The 27,471-nt window shown below is 42.3% G+C and overlaps 1 protein-coding gene across 2 annotated transcripts; it reads right to left on the reverse strand.

The window, feature by feature from the left end:
* Nucleotides 1–974: 974 nt before the first annotated feature.
* INSIG1 (insulin induced gene 1) lies at nucleotides 975–11,483 on the reverse strand. Of its 2 annotated transcripts, none has more exons than XM_055805509.1 (6): nucleotides 11,349–11,483; nucleotides 10,352–10,761; nucleotides 7,576–7,700; nucleotides 6,722–6,888; nucleotides 6,159–6,258; nucleotides 975–3,274 (listed from the first exon to the last, which is right to left on the reverse strand). In XM_055805509.1, the coding sequence occupies exons 2-6, from the start codon at nucleotides 10,743–10,745 to the stop codon at nucleotides 3,245–3,247; spliced, it is 816 nt and encodes a 271-aa protein (XP_055661484.1). In that variant the 5' UTR covers nucleotides 10,746–10,761; nucleotides 11,349–11,483; the 3' UTR covers nucleotides 975–3,244. The 2 variants fall into 2 exon arrangements, with proteins under 2 accessions (XP_055661484.1, XP_055661483.1); XM_055805508.1 differs by lacking the exon at nucleotides 11,349–11,483 and adding an exon at nucleotides 11,193–11,340.
* Nucleotides 11,484–27,471: the final 15,988 nt, after the last annotated feature.

Consider the following 27,471-nt stretch of genomic DNA (forward strand, 5'->3'; position numbering starts at 1 on the left):
AACTATGCACAAGTCAAATCATCACACCTGCTGGAAGACTTTATTGTTTTCCTTTAGAAATTCTGTCTTAAAATTGTCTTTAATTGTCTGTCTTAAAAGGAGACCATCATGTCCTAGTTCTCCAAGACTAGGCTGCATCCCACAGCTTTTTCCAAGAAAATATTTATTTTTAATTCCTTTTGACAAAATCTGAGCAGAGTTTCAGGGAAAGCAATGTACCTGTAGGATGTGAACCACCCTCAGCTTGGAGCTGTTAATAGAGCATGCACTGAAGTTAAGCAAACGAAGGATATTTAAGCTAAAATAGTTAAGAAGTTCCTAATGAAGCTTCCTTCAGCTACGCCAGACTCTACACTGATATAGATGAAATTTAATGCACTGATCAAAAAGCCATTCTATTATTCATACCACAAACGCAGCAGCTTCTACAAGTCTGAAATAAATATTTAAGTGCAGTAAAATTGGAAGACTTTTTGTCTAAATTTGCAGGATACCATCTTCCCTAAATCAGATGATGCAACATTTTTGGAATTGCTTAGCTTTATCATCTGTGCTTGCTCATTCTTACTGTTTGCACTGTAAGATGCTTCAGACTTTAGTAACTGCTACTGCAGATAACCAAGCCACAAAAGGAGTTTGCATGTTTACCCTGCCCCATCCTTATTTTGTTTCAAGTTATGAATTTCAGCATCTTGGAAGACAATGGTAATAAGATTATGTACCTTAAGTCACATAACCAGAACATACACCTATGCTGCTTTGTTGGTACAATAGCAAGAATTTTTTCTTCAACTACATAACCCAGGCCAGAAGCCACTCGAAAGGTTAATCTCTCCAAGTTCAGTTTAGGGGTATTTTTTTTTTTAACCACTGAGTATGCATGACTGAATATTTGTTATGCAACCATAACAACTGGCCTTTACAAGCAAGATTCCTGCATAATGTGAATACAGAGAATCCAAGGCAAACATGACTTGATCTTAAAACTTTAATAGTAAAAAAAGTGTAAAACCAAACACACCGCTGAAAACTTATCAGTAAGAATGAGAATTTAAGTGTTCAAATTCAGAATAGTGCAAATTTTCTTCACACCCCTCCCCACCTCTTCCAAACTTAAACCACTTTGGTTAAGATACTCAGAAGTATTGGCAAAAAATGAACTTTTGACTTAATTTTTGGCTGCATTATTTCTAACACATACAGATTTATTTTCAGTCTTTACAAATAAGTCTTAAATACTTCTCTATCAAACATCTGTAGAGATCACTGTCATCTTTACTTACATCTGGTTTTACAATGTTTTGAAATTGGTTTCAAGATGGTTACAAAACTGCCTCCCCAGCAGGTAGCATACTTCTTAAAACAGCTGAGCTGATCCAGTCCTGATCTGAGGAGCTACTTTCTTCAGGTAGTCCTAAAAAAATGTGATTATTTAGGTTTCAAACATTTGAAGAAGGATCTCACATCAATGAAATTACTCTTGATTTACACCAAAGCAAGATTAGAATCGGGGTCCGCTCTGTAATACAGACTTTGTGCTAAACTTTTCCTGCTACAAAAAAGCACAAGCAGCAGTTACAGCATTCCCTTAGAAGAGTGAAAACAGCCAGAACACTGCTACCTGGCCTCAACTTTTTTTGATGGTCAGCCTTTAACTGATGCCTCTAACTGTGTCTGAAGCCATGTGAGATTGGAAATGAACACAAAAAAATTGCATAATACGAAAAGGCAAATCCATAAAAGTTTACAAGTACACCATAACCACACAATTGGAGTATTCCTAAAAATTTGGGTTCAACAAAAGATACAACAAAACTAGCTTTACTAGTTAAATAAATTATTGCTCCATTTGACTCCATGCAGCATTGAAATGAACTCAGAACCTTTTCTCTTTAATCTCTCATAAGAAATGATCGATAATGAAGAGAACATGAGGCTCAGATTTACTGTACATTGCACTTCAACTTTAAGACCTAATACTTGCTACTTAGGTCTCCTGTGGTCTAAGCTATCAAATGAATACCTTGTGCTCACCAGAACTAAGTATTAAGAAACACCAAATGTTTAATGTAGTGACATAAGCACTTCTGTTTTTTTAAGAAGGCAATCACAGATTGCAAGTTCTATAGGGTTGTGAAAAAACAAGTAGTGATCTCTTTTAGAAACTGAACTGAGAAAACAAGCTGTTCGCTATTTTTGACATACAGTTTACATCACATTTTAGGCCTGCTTCTGTTTCCCATCGTTTCAGTCAAAACCCTGACTCAAACAGAAGCAAGATCAAGGACACCTCTAGGAGGAAACGGCAAATGTAAGGAGCTGGGGGCACGTACTCAATGGCCAAGCACTGACCTGCAATGCAAGTTTCCCAGTGACACCAGACATTTAAGATACCTAAGACTTCCTTCAGTGAGATACTGAAGTGTATGTCCCTATTAAGCAGGAGTGCGCAGACACCCTTAAACTTCTTCCTGAACTGGGGCTAGAACGTGATTCTTGCAAACCTAACTGCAAGCTTCAGAAGTAATGAAATTTCCAGTCAGAATTTCTTGATATAGTTCATGTTCGAACAAGATTGTCTCCATTGTTCACCTATCGTACTGAATTTATGAATTCTGAACTAAGTGACTTCCAACCTTTTCTCCCTCCAACCCTCTCCACCATCAAAGACAGAAACTTAATGCAGCATAACAAGTAAGGGCACGATTCCTTCATAAGACTCCTAAAAGCATTAGTGCAATGCCTTTAATCTGTTTCGATCACTCTTATTTTTAAATAACCCTATTTTTTAAAGATTTGGATAAATACTATTCCTATTAAACCATACTTCATCATTGTTAAGCACCATCAATCTACTTCCTTTGGGCACTGATACAAGAGCTTGTAATTAAGTTTCAGTTTCAAGGCTTTAAAATACGGCAGCTGATTCAATAACTTACATTGGAATCTAATACTCGGAAAACTGCCACTTAGCCTGAACAGCTGTATGCAACTTGGTGTTAAACTCTTCCAGAGAACAGCCATACGCAAATGCTTACGCGGTAAATCAGGGTAAGATTTCAAGATAAGCAGTTAATTTCATTTGGCTATTCTAAGAGTGGATTAATATTTTTTTTTTCCACAAGTCATTTGTGCAGTGAGCCCATAAAGAGATTATTTTTTCTAAATAATCTTCAATTTAAAACAGGAACACATCTTCGTAATGTTGCTTTCACACTGGCATCATGCTCTCTTCTTCAAAGATTTAGTCATTGTGTGGTTTCTCTGGAATACCCTATGGATAAAAAATACCAAGCACATTATATTTTAATGCCATCTGGTAAGTGAGTACATCATGCAGTTTTCAACGATTAAATGGTCAACTAGCTTCAGAGAGGATGACAATGACCTAGCAGATATGGCTTCTTATAAGAGCTCAACAAGCGTGTGCTCCTTAAATCACTATGCATCTGTGATGCCTCTATTAGTTAATCTGATAAACCCACTTACCAATTGCACTACTTTTTATAAGCCTTTGCTAGCTTTCCTCCCCATCTCAGTTTATTTCTTAGCAGAAGGCACAGAGTGCTTCACTTAATGGGCATTAATTCAGCTTTTTTTAACAGTCCTCTTTCAAATTGCCTTGAAGCATGTTTATTTTCCAACTAACACCTGGTATCAGATAGACTTACTCATTTCCTCCTAAGTCCCTCTTCTAGTATGAAACCCTGTAGTATGTCAAGCGTAACAAATTTAACCAACTTCTTTAAAACAAGCTTGTTCTTTTCATTCTAAAGTCAAAATGCAAAAGTATTTGCAAGCACTGAATGCATTCAGAGCTCTGCAGCCTCCAGCAGTAACAAACAATAGATTTTTGTGAGGTCCAAGTTCCGAATATCACCCTAGTTCACCAGATGTTGAGAATGATGGTTACAACTCAAAGTGAAGTGTTGCCGTCCGTTTAATGAGCACTGACTGAGCAACTTCAGGTTGGTTAATTCATGTAAGCTCACTTGAAATCCAGTGATGGAAGGCAGAAAGCATCCCCCAGCTAAGATTTTTCAGGATGGGAGGGATGTCTCTGGGACATTTCCTGCTCTACATCTTTCTTTTCTAACTGCAAAAGCTAGACAGGGGCTGAGGAAGAAGTGAGGCAACTTCACTCCACTAGAGTAATTTCCACAAGTGCAGCCTTCTACACTAGACATGCCCAGAAAATATCTACTGTTGGATCTGTGACTGTCACATGCAGCCAAACAGCTCAGGGACTACAGGAGAACATATCTACAAAAATAACTTTTATTCAAGTTTAGTTTAAAAAAAATGCAATATTACATCTTCTTGCCACATTCGCAACAGCTGACGAAACCATTCTATTTTAAAGTGATATTAATTGATCTCCAGCACTGAATGCTTTGCAGTGATATACAGAAGTGGTCCTATGAAAATATAGGGCTTCAAGTTTTTCCAGACTACGTAGTGGTAACGACAAGATACTTCTAAACAACCAGAATATAATGCTTTGCCTTGCCAACTTCCCTCTTTCTTTGTAAGATGACAAGCTTGACAGAAAAGTTGCAGGCAGGAGCCAATCTGATTTTAACTACATTCAGGTGAGATGTCAGGTGAAGAAAAAGTCCTATGTGCCTATGTTTATTTTAGCTCTTCTTTAAGACTCCTTTTTTTTGCCTTCTCACCTAAGAAGCATAGCAACTGGAAGTACTGCACATGCCAATGTGAAATACAGAACTGTAGCATATAACTGACTATGATTTTATTCTGACACTCTGCTTGCAATAGCGAAGCTTAAATAAAGCTACATTAATATATTTCTTTATCAATGTGAGTGGCAAATTTAGAAAGAGAAATGACCCTCTCTTCCCCCCATACACACAGTCCTAAGGAAAAACACATGCAGACAGTATGCACTGCTGGAATTTGAAGGGGAAGTAGTGAGCTTGTATTTTAAAGAACCTCAGAGCAAACCAAAATTGACTACGAAGTTAAGGTTGTGACCATGGTCACATAGGGAAATCTGTAACTTGGTATCAAGTCTGCAAGAAAAAAAACCCTCAGGAACAGGTGTAGATTTGCCCCATGCCTTTTTTTTTTTCCCCAACAGCCTTTTCTACAAGAGGTTACTGTTAATTTAGCATAACTGAGAATCAATGGCTAACATTAAAATTTAATTTCTTTAGTAGTGGTGGTCAAGCAACAGGGCGCTCTTCCCCAGCTTGTCTGCAAGACTGTTCAGCCACAGCATCAAGTTCGGACTATCCACCTTAGAAGTACATTTGCATCCACCCATTGGGTTAGCAAGGCTAGGCAGAAGAGACAGAAAGCCCATTCCAGGCAAGACAACTAGCTTTAGATTAATCTTTTTACTCATTCGTGGTTCAGTCCCCAAAAGCAGCTCTCTCCCTTATTAAACAGTTCAGAGACTAGTATTTCAGGAACTCCTAAGTCTACAAATGCCCTTCCTTCAGTAAAAATGCAATGCAAAGGACTTATGTAGCAAAGAAGACAGAAGTTAAATCAATACAGTATTAATTATTATTATCCATCAGTGTCAGAACAGTTTTCACAACCAAGCCTTAGGCTGATGTGCAAGCATACAGCCAGGTTTACTCTTACATATGCTGCAAGGAAATAATTCCTTAAGAACCTAGCAAATGAAATTGTAATTTATACTGTATTATCCCATATATGGAGTGATACTTGAACTACATCTTAAGTGACCAGAAAGAGCATATTTTACTCTAGAGTGGTGGAACTTAATGCTATACAAGGACATTTCCTTTCATCTACATAAGAAAATGCTTTACTGCATAATTAGAGAAAGCCCATTTGTGGCTCAGTTTTCTAGCTACCTTAGATGTTATTTCAAAGTACTGAGCAGGAGTGATTAAGATTCTCAGCAGAAGTGGCATGCTGATTCTAGTCTTATTTAGACTGTTGCTGGAAAATGTTAAATACAAAAGATACTCAAACACTTACTAAGACAATTCCCACTCTACTGGCAACACACATTGTACGCTTACATTTCAACTCTTGGGAAGATACCTATCTATCTCTGTCAGTTTGTGAGTCATACCCTTAAAGGCATAGTTTGTTCTTGGATTAACAACAATGGAATGTATTTGGATTGTTAAAGGAAATGCTAATTATACAGTAATTACCATAGCCAGTTGGCGTCCTATGTTTCCTACAGTCACACCTCCTGAGAAAAATATACATGGAAGCCAAGAACGAATGTAAAGAAAATCTGGGGATGTATACCTAGTAAAGAAAAGGAAGTAAGTTACAGGCAAGTTATTAACATCACCTTACATACTCTTAACAAGATGCTATGGAATTCTCTCTCTGGACCCAAACAAAAAACCAGTAACATAGGAGAAGAAATAGGGAGACCAAATTAAGTCTGTTAACTTAGTAAGCTTCTTAAACCCAATGTCCTAGCTAGCAAAGTTTAGAAGCCAGTTAATGATACACCAAGCCAGCGTAAGTTCAGTTTTCTGAGCTTTCACCACTTCAACATACATCTCAATTTGTCTGCTCTCCACCCTCCACCCTCAGTTCTCAATCTGATCATTTCTAAAAGAGACAATCAGCTGCCTTAGACAAACAAAGTCTTATTACAAGAATATGCTAAATATGTTAATAACTAACTTCCAGTGCAGGTGCATCCCTGTTTCTAGTTCAGACATGAGAACTCAAATAGTAATTTAAAAGCTTAACTTACTGATAAACACCATTATATACAAGAAACTGGGTTATCAGAGTTGCTACAAAGGCTATTGTAATTCCAAGTCCGAGACCACTTCTTGAACGATCAAATGTCCACCACAGACCCAGTGATAAGGCTGCTAGAGTCAGGGACAGCTGGATGTTGTTTGCAAAATCTAGTTTCTGGAAAAAGATGTTAAGGACAATCCTTTTAAGTCCGCAGACATCCTGCTGCTGAAATTGAACAAGGGAGAACTCAAAACTGAAAATGAGCGTGATTCTGTATCTCTACAATACATTAGGGATCTGGTTTTCAGACCTGACGAGCAATCATAGCTCTTGTTGACTTTGACTGGAGTGTGAGTAAAAAGGCAACATCAACTTTTGTCAAACTAAGTGTCTAAAGAATATACTATTTTGCAATATATTTAACTTTTATGGATTTCTTGCTCAAGTAACCTAGTTATCACTGCTGATTTAGATTTTCTGCCCAAACCACCATTATCCAACACAAAGAACACTGACTGAAAACTGTTCAGTGTACCTCACCAGTAAACTGTGTTAACTCTTAGATGCAGACAACATACGAATTAAAATAACACAACTATACTGTTACGCTTGCAGTTAAATCAGACATACCATGATGTCTACCCCTCTTCCCTCCCAGAAGCCCCCCCCAACTACTTTTAAGTGAACTGTGTTATCTATCTTAAAGTAACTAGTGTGGTGTACTGCAAGTCTCAGAGAATTTTGTCTCTGCCAGCAGCACCATCCTTACCTTTGTAATTTTCACAGATGTGAGTCGGAGAGACTGTTTCATGACAACAGACTAAGCACATCGAGCAACAATGCAAATTAGTTCAAGGATACAGCACTTGCATGGTTAATGCCAACGAAAACTGCTATACATCGCATTACGCTGGCCCATTCTCTCTTGAATTTGTGTGGTTCCCCAAGGTGGCTGTCAATGCAGGGATACAGCAGGCCAACGACAGCTGCAAGAGAAGCAACACAACTTGTACGAACCATTATACAACGATTACTTCAATATTACTAAGTATTAGTTTGGCAAACAAGTGCTTGACAAAACACAGGCACTTGTCATGCTACTCCAAGTCTGATGAAGTAAAGCAAATTATTACTCTCCTACTTTAGAAAAGAAAAAACTCCACTCTAACAAGCAATTATCTGCCTGAATCTTTAAGGCAGAGATACATATTGCAACGTTAAAGTGTTACTCTAAGTTCCTTTTCTCCAATGAGCATGTACCATCTGACATCCTGAGCAGAAGCTTGTTTTGTACCAATAAATAACAGAGCATAACAAAAGCTGAGTTACAGTGAGTAATGCAATATCTGTTTATTGGTCACATGCAGGGCAGTTTTATGAACTCAGCTCATTAGCTGTGAATCAGGCCCTGAATTAAATATTTGCCTGTACTCAAGTTTCTTGGCAGAACTGCTTTCTCTTCTTCTGCCAGGCTGTAGATCAGCCTATGCTCCCATCCAAATCAGGTGGATTACGATACTAAATAGAAGCAGAGCTGAACTTAAAGAAGCACCTGCTATTGGTCATATCTATGCGAGAGAAAAACAACTACTCATACTATTAACGAGACAAAGTTTTTCTCCTCATACAGCATCTTCTCAGTCTGCATATTGGTTGCAAAAGAAAAACATAGGCTAGTGTTAGATCAGTTGCTAGCACAAACACTAGATGAGTTTCATTCTTCTAAGCCTTGCAACTCCATGTGTTGTCACCAACTCCAGGGCTAGACATGCTGCTTTATAACTGTATGTAACATCTGTCTTTGTTCCCTTTCCTACCCTTCCCCTCCCCTCAAACTCTGAAGAGAAGTAGCTTAGTAACTTCAATGTTAAGAAGGCTACAAGACATATGATTCAAAGGCAGGCATGTGGTCTGATGCTGAAACAATTTCATTATTCTAATGCCAGTTACCAGATCCTTTACCTTATGGTAACAGCTAAATGCCAGAGTTTTATCCAGCTGTGACAGGACTATGAGAACTGTCATTGGGGTGTATCAACCTCTTTTTACTACAAAGTTTATAAGTCATTCAAGTTAATGGTGTATCATTCATACTCCCTTACTATCAAGTACAAATAGCACATGCCAATATGTAAGCAGCCCTGAGGAGAAAGACTTGGGGGTGTTGATGGATAAGAATCTCAACATGACTTGGCAAGATGCATTTGCAGCCCAGAAAACCAACCACATCCTGGGCTGCATCAAAAGACGTCAGCAGGTTGTGGGAGGTCATTCTCCCCCTTGACTGCTCTTACAAGATTCCACCTGGAGTACTGCATTCAACTCTGGGGATCCCAACATAAGGAGGACATGGACCTGCTGGAACAAGTCCACAGGAGGGCCATGAAGATGATCAAGAGGCTGGAGCACCTCTCCAATGAAGACAGGCTGAGAGTGTTAATGGTTGTTCAGCCTGGAGGCGGCTTCAGGGAAACCTTACAGCAGCCTTCCAGCACCTAAAGGGGCCGACAAGAAAGCTGCAGAGGGACTTTTTACAAGGCCCTGCAGTGACAGGACAAGGGCAGAATAGCTTAAACTGAAAGAGGGTAAGTTTAGATAGGAAGAAATTTTTTACTGTGAGAGTGGTGAGACACTGGCACAGGTTGCCCACAGAAGCTGTGGATGCCCCCATTCTTGGAAGTGTTTAAGGCCAGGCTGGATGGGGCTTTGAGCAACCTGGGTGAGCAGTAAAGGGGTTGGAACTAGATGATCTTTAACTTCCAATGCAAACCATTCTATGAATAGCACTGCATTAAAAAAAACAAAATGCAACAGTTGTTTAAATATTTTCAGTACAAATAAGGTATGATTACAGTGGGTTTATTTCCTAAAATTTAACGTCTTTTTAACCCTCCAACCCTTCATTAAAGCCTTATTTTGTTTCGACAAGGATAGGAGTGGGCTTATTAACGCTAATGCACTGGCTGCTGTGCCAACCGCACCGCAATCCGCGTTTTCTGGGGTATTTTGTGCTGCAGCTCTGGAGGCAGCCAGGGGCCGGGGGCCGGGGGCAGCCGCCGCCGCACGTGACTTCCTTGTTTTCGGCCCAGCCCGTGGCCAGTTCGCGCCGGCAGCCAATGGCGAGCGCCGCCCGCCACTCACCAGTTCGCCGGTAGCCAATGGCCGGCGGGGGGGGGGCGGGGACAGCGCAGCACGCCGCGGCCCCGCCACGCCCACTCGTGCCCCGCCTTGGGGCGGAGGGGGCGCGCGGGGGTACCCCGCGGTGAACTCGCGCCCTCACCAGGGAAGCACGGCGGAGCTGCGTGGGCAGCGCCTGTTCCCACAGCCACCGCCGCGCCACGGCGCTGGAACCGCTCACTCGCGCTTCCAGACCGCACCGCCGGAAAAACGCACTTTTATCTACATTCAGAGTGCACCGGCTCAAAGAAAGCCTTGGGACACGCGGGATAACGCGTGGGTGGCTCCTGCACGTGGATAACGCTGGAGCAGGCATGCATCCTTCCAAAAGGCTGAGTCGGCATCACTCTGGGATGGAAGCACTGAGCTCCCGCACGCACAGGTCACAAATTCAGCCTCACCACCTCTCCTCCCCACGGAGGGGTAGGGAAAAAGATCACTCGTGGAGTCAGTAACTCACCTGCTGCTGTCCCGCAGCATGGGGGCACCCACCAGGCAGAGGAGAAGAGAGTAGAAATGACTTCGTCGGGGAACAGAGTCACATTCCTCTGGATCTGCAGCAAGTTCAGCACCAGGGCCATGAAAGCACCGACAACGAAGAGGACCACACTCCTCTGCACCAGGTGTTGACTCAAGTTCAAGGTGCTGGTGGTGGTGGTGCTGCTGCTGGCACTGGCGGTACTGGGGCTGTGTGCTCCGTGACCCACCAATGCCAGCGAGGGGCTCGGTACGGAGGAACTCAGCATCTCGCCCACCTTGGCGGCCAGCCCAGCAGCCGTGTCCCCCAGCTGGGTTTTGTGCCTTCCCCTGGCAGTGCAGGAACAGCTCCAGGCGCAGTTCTCCAGCCTGGGCATTGGCTTCACCAGAGTCCTGAAACACAGGGCCAGGCTGTTAAAACCCTCCAACAACGGGTCAGCTCGACGCTTTACGCACCGCTGACACACACCTCCCCCCGCCCCCCGCCTCCTCCAGCGCCAACCGGGCAGCTCAGGGCCCGACAGGCCGGGGGGGAAAGGTGGGCGCTGAGCAGGAGCGGGGTGACCAGACCCACCTCAGCGGCCACACGGCCGGGGGCTGCGCTGCTGCGGCCCGTCACCGGCGGGGCCCCCGGCCCCAGTGACCCGAGCGGCTAAGCCCCGGGGGAGGCCGGGGACAGGGACCCCCGCCCACTGCTCCCTTAGACCCGCGCTGCCCCCTCTCCCTCGGGGACAGGGCTCGCTTCCCAGCTGGGGGTGTGTGTAAAACCGCGCCGACCCCCTCCCCGCCGGCCACCGGGGACGCGGGCCTCCCCGCCCTCTCACCTCAGGGGGCTGCGCCCGCCGCCGCCTCAGCCCGTGGGGGAGGGCGACCGGCCGCCGCTCTGCCGCCTCCCTGCCGGCTCGCCGCCGCGGCCCGCGCCCCGTGTAAGGTTTATAAGCCCCCAGCCGCGGGTGTCACGTTACCCGCCGCCGACCTACCCGCGGCCGGAGGCAGCGCCGGGCCCGCCGCTCCCCTCCGCCACCCCTCCCCTCGGGCCGGGCCGGGGCGCGCGGGGCGGGGCCGGGCGCGAGCGCCGAGCGCGGGAGCCGCCGCGCCAGCCCGGGCGCCCGCGTCCAGTCGGGTGAGGCGGCGCAGCCAATGGCGGCCGGGCGGCTGATATGACGTGCGGGACACACCACCCGCCCCCCCCCCCACCTCCCGCCGCCCGCGCTGCGGCTGACGGCGGCAGGACCGCGCGGCGGCGCCGGCCAATGGCGGGGCGGGGGCGGGAGCGCGCCGCGGGAGGGCGCGCGCGCCGCCGCCGGGCGGGAAAGGGACGGGGGCGAGGGGGCGCGCGCGGCGGCGGGGGTCATCGCCCCCACTGAGGCGCCGGCCCTGGGGAGAGCCCGGCGCCGAGCTGCGCCCGCCAGCCCGCCCCGGGGCGGTGGTGGTGATGTTGAAGGTGGTGGTGATGGTGGTGGCAGTGGTGAGGGTGGCAGTGGCCTCCACAGCCCAGCCCTCCCGTGCTCACCCAGCCCACCGTGGTGGGTTGCCCCCTTGGGAGAGGGCAATTAGTCATGGGGAAGGTTGGAGGTGTCAGCTGTGGCATCTCCTGAAGATGAAGGGACCGGTGACCCTCACTGTCATAATTCTACAATGATGGTGCAAGGAGATCCCGCCAAACCCATGACTGCGTAAGAAGATGGTGCCAAACGCAGACACTGCATCAGCGCCCAGCCGCGGGGTCCCTGGCACATCCCAGACTCCTGGCTGTTGCCATCAGTGCTGGCAGCCTGAGCAGCCACTCTGCCAGCACCCGCCGAGCCTGGGTCGTGGTTCTCCCAGCCTAGCGTAGCGTCATGAAAACACAGTCAAATGCAAGTTCAGCCCCTGGATTCTGCAAGGGTCTGGAAAGTGGCCTAGTAGAGCTGGTCAGCTGCATGTGCTGTACATCACGTTAGAGTTCAGCACCAAAAGTTGTCTACAGAGCAGGACTCAGCTGCTAGGCTTCTTTTTTAAGATGCCAGTTCTCCATAATACATTAGAGACCGATATGTTGATGCAGTAGGAATAACTGGATTTCTTGTTTATTTGGCTGGCCTCTCTGGAGCCAGCACATCTTCTTTGTCATGTGAGGTACGCCCTCTTCACAACTGGAAAGAATATAGGACCCAATGACTTCCCAAGCAATGACACTGAGGGGTGAAGAGCAGTTGCTAGCCATGCCTGTGATGGGCAGAACGATGGTCCAAGTTCTTGAACCATCAATGTTCAATGATGGTTCCAGTTGTCTTTCATTGGTGTGTTAAATGTAACAAAAAATACAGAGTCAAAGATACGGAAAAGGGCAGGTCCAGGTCTTCTGTATATCGTAAAAAGTAAAATTTGTCTGGGATATGGCTATCTTTTCTGATCTTTGCTCAGTTCTAGCTGGGACGCAAACAGGATTGCCGAGCCTGCTGAGCAATGTGCCTTTGGATGATGTACTTCACTGTCTTGGTGATGAACAAATTGTTAGTGACACTGCTGGAAGTGACAGAAGAGCCCAGTATTTTTCTCTCAATAATGACTGCTTTGGGATCAGCCCAGCCCTGTCTCGCAGACTTTACTGCTGGACCGCTGTATATGTGTCCTTTGTATGTGGAGCGGTAAATACTCCGTTTCCACTGCTGTTTTCTCTCAATAGTGTACCGAAACAGCTTTTGATTTTAGTCTTGTGGGCTAAAATTGTTTGGATTCTTCTGTCAGATTTTTAACAACACAGTTTATTTCCCTTTCTTCATGTTTTCTTCTGACCTAGTGGACCTGCACTGTAAGTTTGACTTAGCTATTTTCAGAGAAAACAGCCTTAATATATTGTTAGCTTTTAATGGGTTCCTCCGCAGAAACATTTGATTTGTTCCAGGAAATCACATGCAGACATAACACTTCCCTTCATGGCAACCATGTGTGAGTTTTGAATCGACACAGGCAATTTGTCTGTGTCCCTAGACTGCTAAACAATAGCTTTGGCAACCCTAAGTAAGAGATAGAACTCATTCCCTGGGAAATTTTCTTCCTTGTAGAGTCACTTTGAGATTTATCCACAGTCCTGTTGATCTGAGATAAAGTGACCCATCTTTGTAAGAAACCTCTTTCTGGAGTTTACCTGTGGGAAACAAGTATAATTCATTGTTGCTTGTGCCACATCTCTACTTTATTTGAAATAATATCTTTCTGTATTAAAATTTTTTTTCCTTGAGTCTTGCCCATCTTCTGAGTGTCTGGGCAGAGTTCACATTCCCTTGTGCTGTGTCTGCTAGTTTTCTTTCCTGAAAGAACCTCTTAAGCATTTTTTTTAACTCTGTGTTTTTCCTTTCCTCATGCTTATGTCTCTTTTGCTACTTCCTGCAGCATATTTTATTACTTTTGTTTTTCATACTTATAATATCATGTGGTGGTGCCCTTTTTTCTTCCAGGTTTCTTTCAACCAGCAGAGACCAACTTCTGAGGTGGCAAAACTTGCTGCAGCTTCGCTAAAACCAGCAGAATCAATACAAATCTACACTAGTTGAGAAACTGGACCTAAGCATGTTTTTCCTGAAGGTACCTACTTAGAATAAAGGTTAAATGCCCTTTATGTTCATGTTGCTTTACAGTCATAGTGCTTTACATTTCCTTTCCAAATCCTAAAAAAGGTTAGGCCTCTGCATGCTTTGAGTAATGCCTGAAATTTTACACTTAACAGTTATTTCTGGAAAGAAGTGCTCACGTGTCTTTGTAAGATTAATGACATTGTTATTTTTATCTTATTCCTTAGCAAAGACGGCAGGATGTACAAGTACCCAGCATCACTACTCATTACAGAAATAAATAATTTCACCTGTTCTTTCATGCTTGCTGTGTTAAACTCTGTGATGTTCTGAAATCTGACAACGTGTTTGTCTCACAAAGGCTGTTTCATGGGCCTTTTACACGGGAAGCTTAGGATACTCAGACATTTTATTTTTCTCTCTACTTCAACTAGATAAAAAAATGAGCTGGCTGCTGATACAATCTCAGAAGGCAGTGGTAGAGAATCACGGAGCAAGACCTGTATTATGTGTAAAGCTGCTCTCCCTCTGCTCACTGGAGACTTTTTGGAGTTTATTCACCTTCAAGACTTTCTCCTATTGATATAAGAGTACAGAAACCTTTGAGTCATAAGCTAAGCCTTAGTCCCCTGTGTCTCCACAGAAGGATTTAGTGACATGCCTTGTTTGATTCCTGATGCTAGCCTTATGTACAAGAGTTCAAAAAAACTTTTGTCATCATCAGCAATTTATCAGACTGAGTTCTTTATCAGCAGTCTCCAATGTAGTAGTGTGAATTCTTAGGAATCTGCAGCGAAGCCTGCAGATGGTGTGGTGCCTTCTCAGAGGTCAGTGTATCCTGGTAATAAATGGTGTATGCTGAGTTCTGTAGGATAGTTTTGTGAAATTGCCCAAGTCCCAGGGCAGGAGCTCATTAAAAGCTAAAAGGAGAAGGATGGGGAGTGATTACATGGTACAATAAGCAGTATGCAAAACATACAGACTCTGAACAAGACAAACCCTAGCCAGAACACCTCAGGCTTGTAAAACAAAGAGGTAAAAAAAAATGTGTTAGTGGTTAGTCTATAGTAATGTGAGTCATCCACAGTGAGCAGAACTTAAAAACTTGTCTGTTTTTACATAATCTGAGGATGAGAAACTATGGTTGGAGTCTGAGCATGGAAATGAAACCCTAAAATACCCTAACAAAGCTCTGTCTTTGTGTAGTTAATAATATTGTAGTGGGCACATGACAAATGTGAACTGAAGTTTTTTGTTTAGTTGCTGACGTTTCTCTAGCTGCTTTTTGACTAGAACAAAACAGAAAGAACAATTATATGTAGGCTGCAGTCTTCAAGTGTCTATAAATTCATGTAACAACCGTCATATAATTAGCTAATCAACATCCCACATGCAGCTGTGGGTACTTACTCACTGTCAATGGACCTCTGTCCTGACACAAAGACAGCATCTTTTGCCTCAGTTTCGTCTTCATTCATCACCGTTGTTCTGCATATTTATAGCAGTGAGTTCAATGAGTTCATGCTTGATATTCAAGATGGTGATTTAATCTAAACATCCTTACAAAAAAAATACTATTTGTTGGTTATATTATTGTGATAAAATTACTTGTTCGATGATAATAGTAGGTTTGTGAGGCTGGCATAAGCAGTGTTACAGAGGCAAGGTATTCTGTCCTTGGTGTGGTTAAAAAATGTTGGAATTTTGGTCTTGCTATATTTACTTTCATACATTTATTTATACTACCTTCAGATCTTTAAAGTTACTAATTAGAAGTGGTGTTTCCATCCCTTTTTTCTTTTCATGTTCACTGTGATGTAAAAAGCAGGGCACTACAAGGAGCAGGTTTCCTTGAAAGTAAAATTATTGGCTGTAACACCTTTGTAAATGAGTAGCTAGTCAATCGTTATATGAGGGGATGTCCAGTTCCTTATAATAGTAGTTCAAATCAAGATAGTCTAAAGAATAGGTGAAATAAAGAGGTATTCAGATTTAAAAAAAAAAAAACAGAAGAAACATTGTGTTTTGTCTTTTATATGCATTTGTTTCTTGATGCAAACATTACTTGCATGAAGAAGAAAACTACATTTCTATCACCAGTTCCTATACAATGTCAGGTTTTGCAAAAGGGCTCCTTCGAGGTGTATGTGCAAGCGTGTCCATGGCTGATTGTTAGCTCAAGTGTTTTTCACTTGTTTGATGACCCAGGACTTCCCATATAGGAAAAAATCAGAAATTTCCTCAAGGATTGCGATGTGAACTACAGTGTCCTTACTCAGCCCTCTTCTCATGGTACACAATTCCAGCACTTTTGTCCTCTCATGATGGCAACCTTCCCACTCCCTTCTTGTCATATGTGCCTGAGGAAGATGCTTCTGGAATTCATATGCTAGCTTGTAGTGTTAACCATGGAGTCACCACAAAGGAGTTACTCCCCCCGTACATGCTTAAAGCTTTAGACTTCAACATGCCGCAGTAGGGAAGACATGGAGTGGCACTCTCCTGTAGCTGTTCAGCTTGGAACAAGTAATTACAGAGGAGAGGAAGGAGCTTTACAGCATCCTCATTTTATAAACTCTTACCACTGCGTCAGGTAGAAGGACTGTTCTCATCTAGGAAAGCTAGCTGCAGCCTCAGTGTCTGATGAGATAGCCAAGGTCTAAATCAGATGAGCAATTTTCTGCTCTGCCCCTTTCTTCCCGGTCCCTACTGTGCTAATAGCTATAAATAGCAGAGGTATGGCTACAAAGAATAGACTCAGTATCACACACACTGGTTATATCTGTACATCTTCATGCCCCTTAAACTCTGGAGCACTGTGGCCCAGAGCTTTAGAGCTGTTGCTATTGTATGCAAAACACGTTCTTCCAGAGCTTTTCCACACAAGGTGATTCTGCCCAATTCACATGGCTTTTAAAAAAATAGACCTTGAAGACATCTATCGCTTATCTTCCAGGATGACGTGATGACTGCATGAAGGAGGTCAGAGGAGGTGCCTGAATACTGCCAGTGCCTCTTCCAGGCTGCCATCTTGATAGCATGAATATGTAGAGCTAATCTCACCATGATTTTTTCTCCAGACATGCTGTAGTCCTATATTCAGAGAACAGTCTTGGTTTTGAACAGAACATTGGGAAAAGCTTTCCAGTGTAAAGCTCCCAATGCAACCGGGAAGACCAATGCAGAGGAAAACCAACACTGCAGAGAGAACATGTGCATGCACTAGTGCATGATGTGGTATGAGTGTGTGGCTTCCACGTGGCATCATGATTAGTACTGTAACATTGCCACTTTTCAGGCAAAATCTTAAGATTCCCATTCCAGTGATTCCATCAGTACTCTTAAATGCAGTTCACTATACCTAGGTGGTAAGTATTGCTGTTAGGTATGTTATTAGATTGCCAAGCTGAACTTTAAGTTAAAAAAGTGCAGCATATGGGAAGCCTACAACTTTGCCTGGAACAACGCTTCAGAAACCACTGAAGCTAGGTTATTCTGAAAAATGTACTTAGTTAAAGCCAAACCCTTCAGCCTTTACTTATAAAAGGACACACTTTACTTGTAATAATGAGATCAGGCCACTTGCATGCAAACTCAAAGAACATAATTATGTACTAAACTGTACTAGTTGTATGCTAACGTAACCCTTGATATCATTGTAATGCAGGATTGGACCTTATACAACAGCTTCAAATATACCACAGTGAATTTTACTATTTTTATAGCGACTGCTAACGTTAGTCTTAAATGAAATACCGGGTTAGGTTTCTGCAAATTTCAACCTGTTAATGTTCTGAGCTGCGCACTGCCAGCTTCACTTGCTTATTCAGGCTTATTTTGGGATGCTCCTAATGCAAAGTACTGAAGGAGTTCAAAACACATAGGAGAACAACGTGCATGGCTTAGGAACATGCACTGTGCCCGCTCAGTTTGCTCAGATTAACGCACGTAATGGAGGTGCTGAAGTTAGTAGCTGTTGCTTTCAGGTGACCTTGGCAAGAGCCGGGGGAAATGGTAAGTCCAGAAGGCTGCTGAGATCCCAGTTTGTCTGGTCTGGCCTTGGGAGGTGTCTGTTTCCCTCCTCTGACTGTGGTGAAAGCTTCTCTTTCTTTGTTCAGAGGTAAACAAAGAAGGATAGGTTCGAGCTTTGAGGCCAGAAGGCAACTATATGTTTCTACCCTGCTATCATACAGAATGGCTTGTAGGTCCAGAACTCACCCAGGTTTCATTGTTTGGTCAGGTTTGTTTGTGTATTGCCTCACAAGGTCAGGTGTCTGTGACATTTGCAAAGTGAGATCAGTGGCTTCACATCTATTGCAAAGGCTCAGAAACTGTGATTGCAGAAAGACAAACAGGCATTAACCTCTTGGGTGTTGCTGGTTTGTTAGGTCCCACATCTGGCAAGTGAGAAACAAACACAAGGAATAAAGAATGATAACCCCATCAGAGGAAACAGAAGAAACAAATTGCCTCAAGATATAATGGATTTGTGTCCCATCTGAGAAGCTAAAAAGTCTCTGCATTCCATCTGAGAAGCTGTTGGTCTTCTCATCAGCCAACCTGGGCATGTATTCAACTGAATATGTATTTAATTTTCTCACATTCACTGGAGGAATCTCAGTTGGAAAAATCAAGCAGGCATCTGTCCTCTGCATCTGAATCAGCAGCACAAAAATTTGTGGATATTAAAGAGAACCTGCCCCTATTTTTTAACTTTTAAGAATCTGCTGTTTTTGCTTTGTGGTTAGTTGGTTGCCTGTGTTTGCCTGTTGAAATCTTTGTTCTTGCACTGTGTTGTTTCTCTGGAATGCTATGAGCAGTTGTTTTTATTTGTTCATACTTGGGTGGAGCTAACTGTCTAACTGGGTAAATATTTGCAATGTTATACATGCATGCACAGAAGACAAAGAGGGTCGGATTCCTATTGACATGAATGGTATTTTACATCAGCCTGGCAATGTAAAGTCTTAAATAAAATTGGTAACTACAAGGCCACTTCGTATGGTCAGGCCATGTAAAGTTGATTTAGTATAAATAACTGTCATGTCCGTATTTATTTGTAATTACAGATGGACTATATTTTCCAGTTGGGAGGTTTTGTGATTACAGCCATGAAGGGGAGAGCTGACTTATTCACCGACTTCATGTTCAAAGGTGCTTGACTTCTACTGGGACTTAGCCCTGTTGAAAACCAAGACATTTATTTACCCGCCTGTCTTTGGACATCAAGGGTGAGTTTTCCACAGATGTAGAAATTCCCTGAGTGAACATTAATAGGTCTAAATGCCTGAAGCTGTTTTGACAATTGCAAGCTTGTGGTACTCATGGAAGGTGTGTTTGTATATATAATAAATACCTTGTATAAACCTTACCAGGTGACTACTGCACGTATTATCATTAGCTAAGCTACAAAGTACACTATAAAGATCTACACACATATGAAGAGATTGTAATAAAGACTTATCACTGAAGAGACTGTTAATAGGTAATGCAGCCTTTCTTTGTACAAAGGTTAATAAAAATGGTTGTGACATAAGGAGAAGTCAAATTGAACTCCAAAGCTGAGGTGCTGTGTAGACCTGGCGCCAGTTCAGCTTCTGTGTAGATGTAGCTATGAAAGCCTGGAGCTTATCATCAGCTGATTTATCTGCCTAGTCTTGAAAGAATTGCATAGTCTCATAGTGCCATTGCTTCACGCATGCCTTAAGGGAACAAGTGTCTGTCTGTGGGTCTAAGAAATAGCTTTAGTGTAAGAGTTTTATTTTATTCACAATTATTTGTCTTGTTTGAAATTCTCACTGTATTTCTTCAAGGTTCAGCTATTTATTCTTGTCTTCAAAAAATAAATTTAGAGTTTCACTTCCACAGGGCCAAACTCTGATGCTTTTACACTGTCTGGTATCTTACTTCATCATTAGTTCCACTGGGTTCATTGATATTAATTGTGGTGCAAAGTATCCCACAGATGGTGTAAAACCTCCCAATCTGTTTTAAGCCTTTTATTACCATAGTGTTGCCATCCACTCCCCCACTCCTCCTCGTCCTTTACTGCAGGTCCCAGGTTTTTGTCTGCCTTTACTATGTGTGTATTGAAGCTCTGCTTGTCTCTGTGCAAGCATTCATTGACCAGGTAGTCATCACAATCTCTGCTCCTGCTTCGTTATTCCTGTCGCCAGTCCCTATGGTGTGCTCGCAGATATCCCTGTGGAATCGTTCCATGAAGCAGAATGGGGATGTGAGCCAGGTAACACAGATTGCCTTGCTGCTTTGGGCTGTACCCCTTCTCTGATCTAATTCACTTCTCCCCCATCCCTACGAATGGCGTGGTGAGTAAGAATAAGCAGCTGCAGAGAGGCAGCCTGCTGAGGTCAGTCGTAACACTGCCTGTTTTGCCTTCCCTGCTTGGAAAGCATGTCTCACTTCACCACCAAGCCATTTCACAGGGGTTGTGCTGAATAATTTCCTGTGAGCTCTTGCCTACCAACTGATGGCAAACTGACTGTAACTTTTCTTGTTGTAGGGGTCTTTGTAAGCTCCTTTTTAGATCCCTGTCAACTCACGTTGACTATTTCCCTCAGTGACGTGTAACTGGAATTTATAAAAAAGCATGTATGATTCTGTGTTTTTCCTTGCTACCTTCATTCTGAAAACATCTTGAACATTATTTGCTTAGTGACCTTTACCCAGTTGTAGAATCAGGTTAAAAATGTTCAGTGGCTTTAAAGGTATAGGATAAGTAGGAAAGCAAATGCTAGACAAGGCAGCAAGGCTGAATAGATCTTTTTTCATTAAGAAAGCAGGCTAAAAATGGTACCAATTCCACAACTTGATATTCAGTAACATACTAAATATATACAGACTGACTTCCTTATGATTTTGAGATTAGTATTACCAATCCTATTTCTCTACAGTGTTTTTCCTGCTTCTTGTGTGTAAACAATCTGTAGTAATAGTACAGCGGCACTCAGTCCTCATCGTCAGGCAGCCACCCATGGAAATTAGTTCCTCCTTCAAGTCTTGCCTTTTCTCTGGGTGCTGCATTTAGTGATGCTGATGATATGTGTGTGAGTAGCCTAGGACATTTCTTATTCTCTACCAGATCTTTATCCTACCATCACTGTGTTTTCTGAGCACTTCCATCCGGTTTTGCCTGAAGATTTGGACAAAGCTTTCTAACCTGGATTATATATGTATTTCATTGACTTAGTGTGAAAGCTTATCTGAATTGGGCAAGCAGAATTTGTCCTGTTGTTTGGTCTTGGGACGTTACTGAGGATTCATTTAAGTAGCAGAGAAGCTTTCATGACGCTGGGGAAGTAATGTGTCCTTCTGTGCTTCTGCTCGCTTACCTGGATCTGTTAAAGCCAAGTCTTGTCCATTCACAAAAGAGATTTGTCATGAAAGTCTGGTATCTGGATTGGCAGCCAGTCAGAAGTGCCTAACTGTCCAATGACTTTCCCCAGAAGTAAAAGTTAAATTTGCACTTGAAATTTTTAAGCACATATTTAAAGTCCACGACCTAATTTGCTGAGGGAGGTCATTAACATTTTGCTTTGTATTAGGAAATACCCTTTACGAATAAATTTCAATGGGAAAAGCAAAAACCTGGGTTTGTTCCAAAAGGTTCATTCATGAAAAATTCTGCTGAATAAAAAAAGAAAATTACAGTTTTTTAAAAGACTTAATATATATTTGTTATGGAAGTTTTAGTCTAGACTAACTGTACCTTTTACAGATAACTATTAATTCAACTGATGTTTGTGATTACAATGTAGTAAATACGGTAAGAATTACTGGCATGTCTTTAATATTCTCCTTGCATAACATATCTGGATTCTCCATAGAAATAAAGCCTGCTGCTATTTCATGTTGAAGATGAAGTATGCCCATCAATGTCTTTCCTAGGGGAATAGAGAGAACAAGGACTGGGAGAAGGTCATTCAGCCAACACAGTCCTCGTGAGGAGCAAACTTGCACAGTAGCTTGTCTTTAACTCTTCCCAAGCAGTGCAGCATGTCATTGCTTTTGCAATAAACCATTCTTCAGAAACAGATACAAACCAGCTGAAAAACAATTGAAAACATAATTTTATATAATACTGTCAAACAACTTTACATCGCCTTTCTGAAAGGCTGCTTTTCAGCATGAAAAAAAGAATGGCAGAAGTGCAAGGAGGACAGAGAATCTTTATGACCAGTGGAAGCATGGTGGGCCTTTTGCTCTAGAGAAATGGATGGACGAGATCTGCTTAAACCAAGCATTAGTAAAATAATTTGGACCTAGGCTTGTGGTAATGATGTTTAGCAAAAATGCTGCCAATGCTTTTTTGCTGCCCAGAGTTATACTGAACTGAACAAATTTTCTAGGGTTCTGTTTTGCACCAGCCTGCAGCTGCATAGTTGATCAATCCTATCTTTTGGGAAAAATTGAATTTGTACTGAGGTATGAAATTTTTAGTTCAGGTCTTTTACAAAGATTTGTTCCCAATAGCTAAAATCCTGTTTATTTGTCTATTGCAGTTCCTTTACAGTTTGTTGCATAGTACATCAAGAAGGCAAACAAAGCTTCATCCTCCTCTGGACAGCATTAGGAACAGATCCACGGACTCAACTGCTCAAGAGGATGAAAACCAAAATTTGGTACTTTATTCCAATCCAAAGCACATAAAACTTCTCTTCTTCTTTGACCTACAGTCCCACAACTAAACTATATAAATATATGTATATATCTATATAAACACATAACTAAAGAACAAGAGAAAATACAGCAAACTGTAGTATCTATGACTGCATTCGCTACTGTATCAGCATTGCTATGACTTCTGCTGGTAACCACAATTTTTTCTTTTTTCCCCCCAAACTGCCTCAGCCATAGCTTTTCAAACTGATTTCTATTTCCTTTCCTCATTTAGTCCATCTGATAATGCTACCAGACATGATTTCATCTCCTGAGAAGACAGAAAGGGGGAGGATCCAGAGCTGGTTTAAATTCACTTTTCTCTGCTCACCCCTTAATCTGTGTCAAGTTATGCTGGGTACGCTGTTCCGAGAGAGAGCTCAAGCTTCTTTATCTGTCTTTTTTTTTCAAATCTGCAAACAAGAAGCCATGCCTTAAATAAGCCAGTTCAGTGTCTTTTGTTTTGGATCTTTTTGGGTTTTTTCCTTTTTTTAAAAAAAGGGTACCACTGATAATAGTTAAAACATGTCTTTTTCCTTTTAGATCATCAAATGAATGGACAGTTTGTAGTCATTTGTCTACCATTTCAATGTGGAAATCAATTCTCAGTTATCTACGCATGGCTTGTCTGGATTGCGGATTAACCAGGCTGGGGATGCACTGACCTCAGTTTATTTACCACGTGGAAAGTTGACTTTGGACCAGCAGGCTGTATTGATTCAAGCAGAGTGTTGCATGAACATCTGTCAAATCCATGGCTCCCTCCAGTTCAGCAGCAGATTATCTGCGTCATGGCTGCGTGAAGGCTTCTGCGATAGCCTCTGCAGGCTCCGACGGCACTGTGCAGAATCAGCTGTCATGATCAGGCTCCTAAAGGAGCACTGGAGAGAGCAAGGCAGAGATATACTACTCCTTTGCACTTTTACCTTGAATCAAGCTGGGCTTATTTATGCTCCGAGACCTGTAGTGGCAGCCCCTCAGCTGTCTGAAGCTGAGAAAACATTCTTCTTTGCTCCATAAATAGCAGCACAGGACAGATTTCTGACTTTAAATAAACTAGTTAGTTACTGGTTAGTTTAATTTAATTAGTACTGAATTGGAGTAGACTGAATACACTGTGCTTGTAGGCAGGGCTTCTGTTTCCAGAAGTGGGTTATGGCTACAGCAAGCTCTGGTGCCAAGTGTTTCTCTGCTGGTGTCCCCAGCAAAATGTTTTTCCTTTTCACCTTCAACAGCAAACATGGACTGCTTGACCATCATTTGTATTTAGATTAAATTAATAGAATCTCATGAGTTTAGGCCTTAATGCAGGCCATTGGTTCAATTTTAAATGTTTAAATGTTTAAATCATAGACTCCATATTAAAATGGTATCAACAAAAAGGATCTAGTTTAATTGAAAAAAATTATAGATTTGTGTTTACTTTGTTATCTATATCTTTTATTATTCTGAAGAGACTCTAAACACCAGTGCTATCTCACCTTTAACTGTGCTCTTGCAATCTTGTAATCAGTCAAAGCAGTAATTTATCTTTCTGTTGAAAAGAGGTGAGAAGTAATTAACTCATGTATTGCATCTCTGTCTTTGCAGGTCTTTCATTTTCAGGAAGTAGCTGCACTAGCAGGTTTTTTTTAATTTCAGACTCTTCAAATCTCCTGAGCTTCTACAGGAAAGCCAGCACTCTCAGCTCTGTATGGGAGTGCCTGATGCCTTGCAGAACCAAGTCCAGTTCAATACTGTACACATTGAAGTCTTTGGCCATATTCACATTGACTTCACTGTAGCAATTGGAATCCTGGGGTAGCAGGATTATTTCTCCCACTGAATTACTGGTCCTGGTTTTTAGGATATTTCCCCATTCTGCTACGCACATCCAAAAGTTGTTTATTTGTCTGTGTGTACTTCTGGCAGTCTGTATTCCTAGATAACCCTTTTTTGCAAGAATCAAATGCTTATGACAGCAGGAGGGTTTTATTGGTCCTTGCTGGGATGGTGTGCTGCCACCATTGCAGTGAGAGTGCTCACGGTCAGTGACAGTGCTAGTCCTGGCTAAGCAAACTCCTTTCCTGCCAACTCTGCAGAAGCTCCTGTGTCAACCACTTACTAGCAGTGTGTACTTGAAAAGATGGGCTCATACAGGTGTGTTTGCTATTAACAGAACTGACTCCAAGGCTAACTAGCAAGCATGGCCAGTGTAGCGAGGGGAGAGAGGAGTTGCTGTGCAGAGCACACTAGTAAAGGAACAAGGACACCCTTCTTTTGTCTTATTAACCTGGTACTGAATCACATATAACTCATGGTTTCCTCTGTAGTTTCATCTTAATCAGCTGAAAATTCTAAGGGTGTGACGGATCAGCAGAGGTCAGGTGAGACTGGGTAGAAGGGGAGGAGTTGCTCTCATATAGATTTTTTTTCCAAAACAAAGTTGGTCACACCTCTAATAGCTAGACTCGGCTGTGTTTTCAGGTAATCTTAATAATAGGTTGCTAGCTTGTTCAATCCATTCAGTAATTACTGCCAGCACCGAAGTCATAAAACTGTGTGGGGTGAGGTCTTAATGAACGTAGTAATTTGACTCCAAGTACAGCTCTGTACAGCTTCCTCATATACAGCTTCCTCTTGGATGGAACAGGGCAATTGTCAAATAAAGCAAGTATATGTGGCAGCCGAGGACAAAAAATGAGCATTTAAGTGGCTATCAATAAGATCATTTCAGCCGTACGGGTTGAGGAAAGCAGAACTAGCAATACTCAAGCTGAATGGGTTCTTCTTTAAAGCTCCAAAGTCCTGAAAACTTAGTGTTTTTATTCAATATTAATGCCGATACCTCCAGCAATATCCACATGCTGAGGCAATATTCTTAATGATTCAGGGAAAGAAGCAGTCTACCGAATCACCGATATCCAAACCTGAAGAAGCGAAATGATTTTTGGAAATCTGAATATGATTAGAGCATAGTCTTATTCTTTTCATTAGGCATGAATTAATCACAGATGATGAGATTCTACTTACATAACAGTAAAAAAAATATTTGTTTTAGTTTTCTACCACAGAATCTGAAATCTGCAACCTACAACAGTATGTTGTTTACAAGGACTGAGAAAGGGATAAAACAAATAACTAAAGAAAATGTATACATCAACTAAATAAAAAAACATTTCTGCTCATAAAGTTGCTAAACCAGAAGTCATTAGAAGCTGGGAAAATATTCTGGAGGGCAAACCATGCAAGCTTGTGCTGTTCTTAATCCGTTGTCAGATACTGGGCTAGCTAGAGCTTTGATTTGATCTAGGATGGCTGTCCTGTGTGCTCAGCATGTTGTCCATCGTCTCTGAACACCACAAGTAGTTGCATCAGGTTAGAAGAACAGACAGTGGATGTCCCAGGCTGTCCCAAAAATATTTAATAAAAGAAGCACCAGGTAAAATTATGTGAGGACACGACTAGTGCAAGAAGAACAGAGAGTGGGAATTTAAGGAAAGGCAAAAATGATTAGCAATAGAAAACATGTATTTCCTAAGATCTAGAATGTAGTAAGAAAGTTCCCCAGGGATGAATGCCATTCAGTTTCAGAATTAGACTGAGTAAGAGATTGGAAAATGCTGTAAAAGAAATGCTATCACATTTTCATCTGTTGAGCTACTAACCTTTTCTTTACAACATCTGTTGGAAGAACTACTTTGCAAATAATTTGGTTTTTTGTTAAAGCAGAAATCATTTTGCTCAGATGCTGACTTGTGTTTTCCAAGGAGAGATATGCCAGAACATCACCAGTCATAGGGATTACCCAATATCTGCCAGTTTAAGTGTTGGCAGTAACTGCTGGCAAAGGGAAACACCTTTTCTGGCTACGTAGCCTACTTTCATCATATCTACCAGATTGAGGGCAGCTATAGAGATGTAGAACAGCTATAGAGATCCAGAAAGAAGGACCCTGAGGCCTTCAGCTTAAGCTCCGGTTCTATGCTTGTGCCTCTGTTAATCTGGAGTAGATCCCATTATACTGATTATTTTTAAACAAGTTTACCTGGTATTTAAATACTGGATGTAATAGAGAGTTGTGCTGCATTCTTTGCTGTCCTAAATGGATATCGCAATATTAATTTTGGTGGAATCAGAACATTTTCTGGTGGATGGAGATAGGAAAATAGGAGCTGGATCCAGAACTTGTCATCTCCAAGTCATAAAACTCGTGAGAAAGACGTTCCATTGACTTGCTAATGATAAGTGTTATCTACATTGAAGTGGCAGCTTTCACCATCACAGTGGCATCAAGCTGACTTACCTCTCCTTCCAGCTGGTGATTCCTTTAGGAAGAAGACTAAAGAAGCAACCCAGGCAAGCTTTCCCTCTTAGTTGGTGTGTGTATTACACAGCTAGAGGATGCAGTCACACTGCAGGTGCTGAATTTAGTTACATACATGCAAGAAAACAGGGAAGATCACAGCTGAACTCTGCTGAAGTGTTAATCAACACTGGCCTCCTGTTAGTCTTCTTGCTCGAGTGATTACATAGCTTGGAAAAGCTGAGAAAGGCCAGAAGCTTTATAGTTATGACAAATTGCAAAACAGCTGGAAATAAACAGTGGAAAGGGGAGCACTTTGTTGCAATATCTGTCTTCAATTGCAAGTGAAGCTAACTTGATGGCTGTGGTGCTATCATCGTTCTGACTTATCTGTGATTAATGCATGTGGAACCTTAGGAGCCCTGGAACGCTGTTTTATACCGATTTCATGACTGCCTGGAGTTCCTCGTTAAGTAATCTGGCTGTGAGAAGTTAAAACTCTCTTCTGCTGCTGCTGCTCTTAACATTTCAGAGGAGAGAGAATTTAGCATTTTCCCATTCTGCACTATAACTGCAGCAGAAACGTAT

Source organism: Falco peregrinus, chromosome 5 (assembly GCF_023634155.1).
Source record: "Falco peregrinus isolate bFalPer1 chromosome 5, bFalPer1.pri, whole genome shotgun sequence".
In the NCBI taxonomy this organism is placed as follows: domain Eukaryota; kingdom Metazoa; phylum Chordata; class Aves; order Falconiformes; family Falconidae; genus Falco; species Falco peregrinus.

Coding starts and splice junctions, on each gene's coding strand:
- INSIG1 (XM_055805509.1), bottom strand. CDS start 10,745: ATGCCCAGGCTGGAGAACTGCGCCTGGAGCTGTTCCTGCACTGCCAGG. Junction 7,701..10,351: donor ATGCTGCGGGACAGCAGCAG/GTGAGTTACTGA, acceptor CTTCTCTTGCAG/CTGTCGTTGGCCTGCTGTAT. Junction 3,275..6,158: donor TAGGACGCCAACTGGCTATG/GTAATTACTGTA, acceptor TTTTATCCATAG/GGTATTCCAGAGAAACCACA.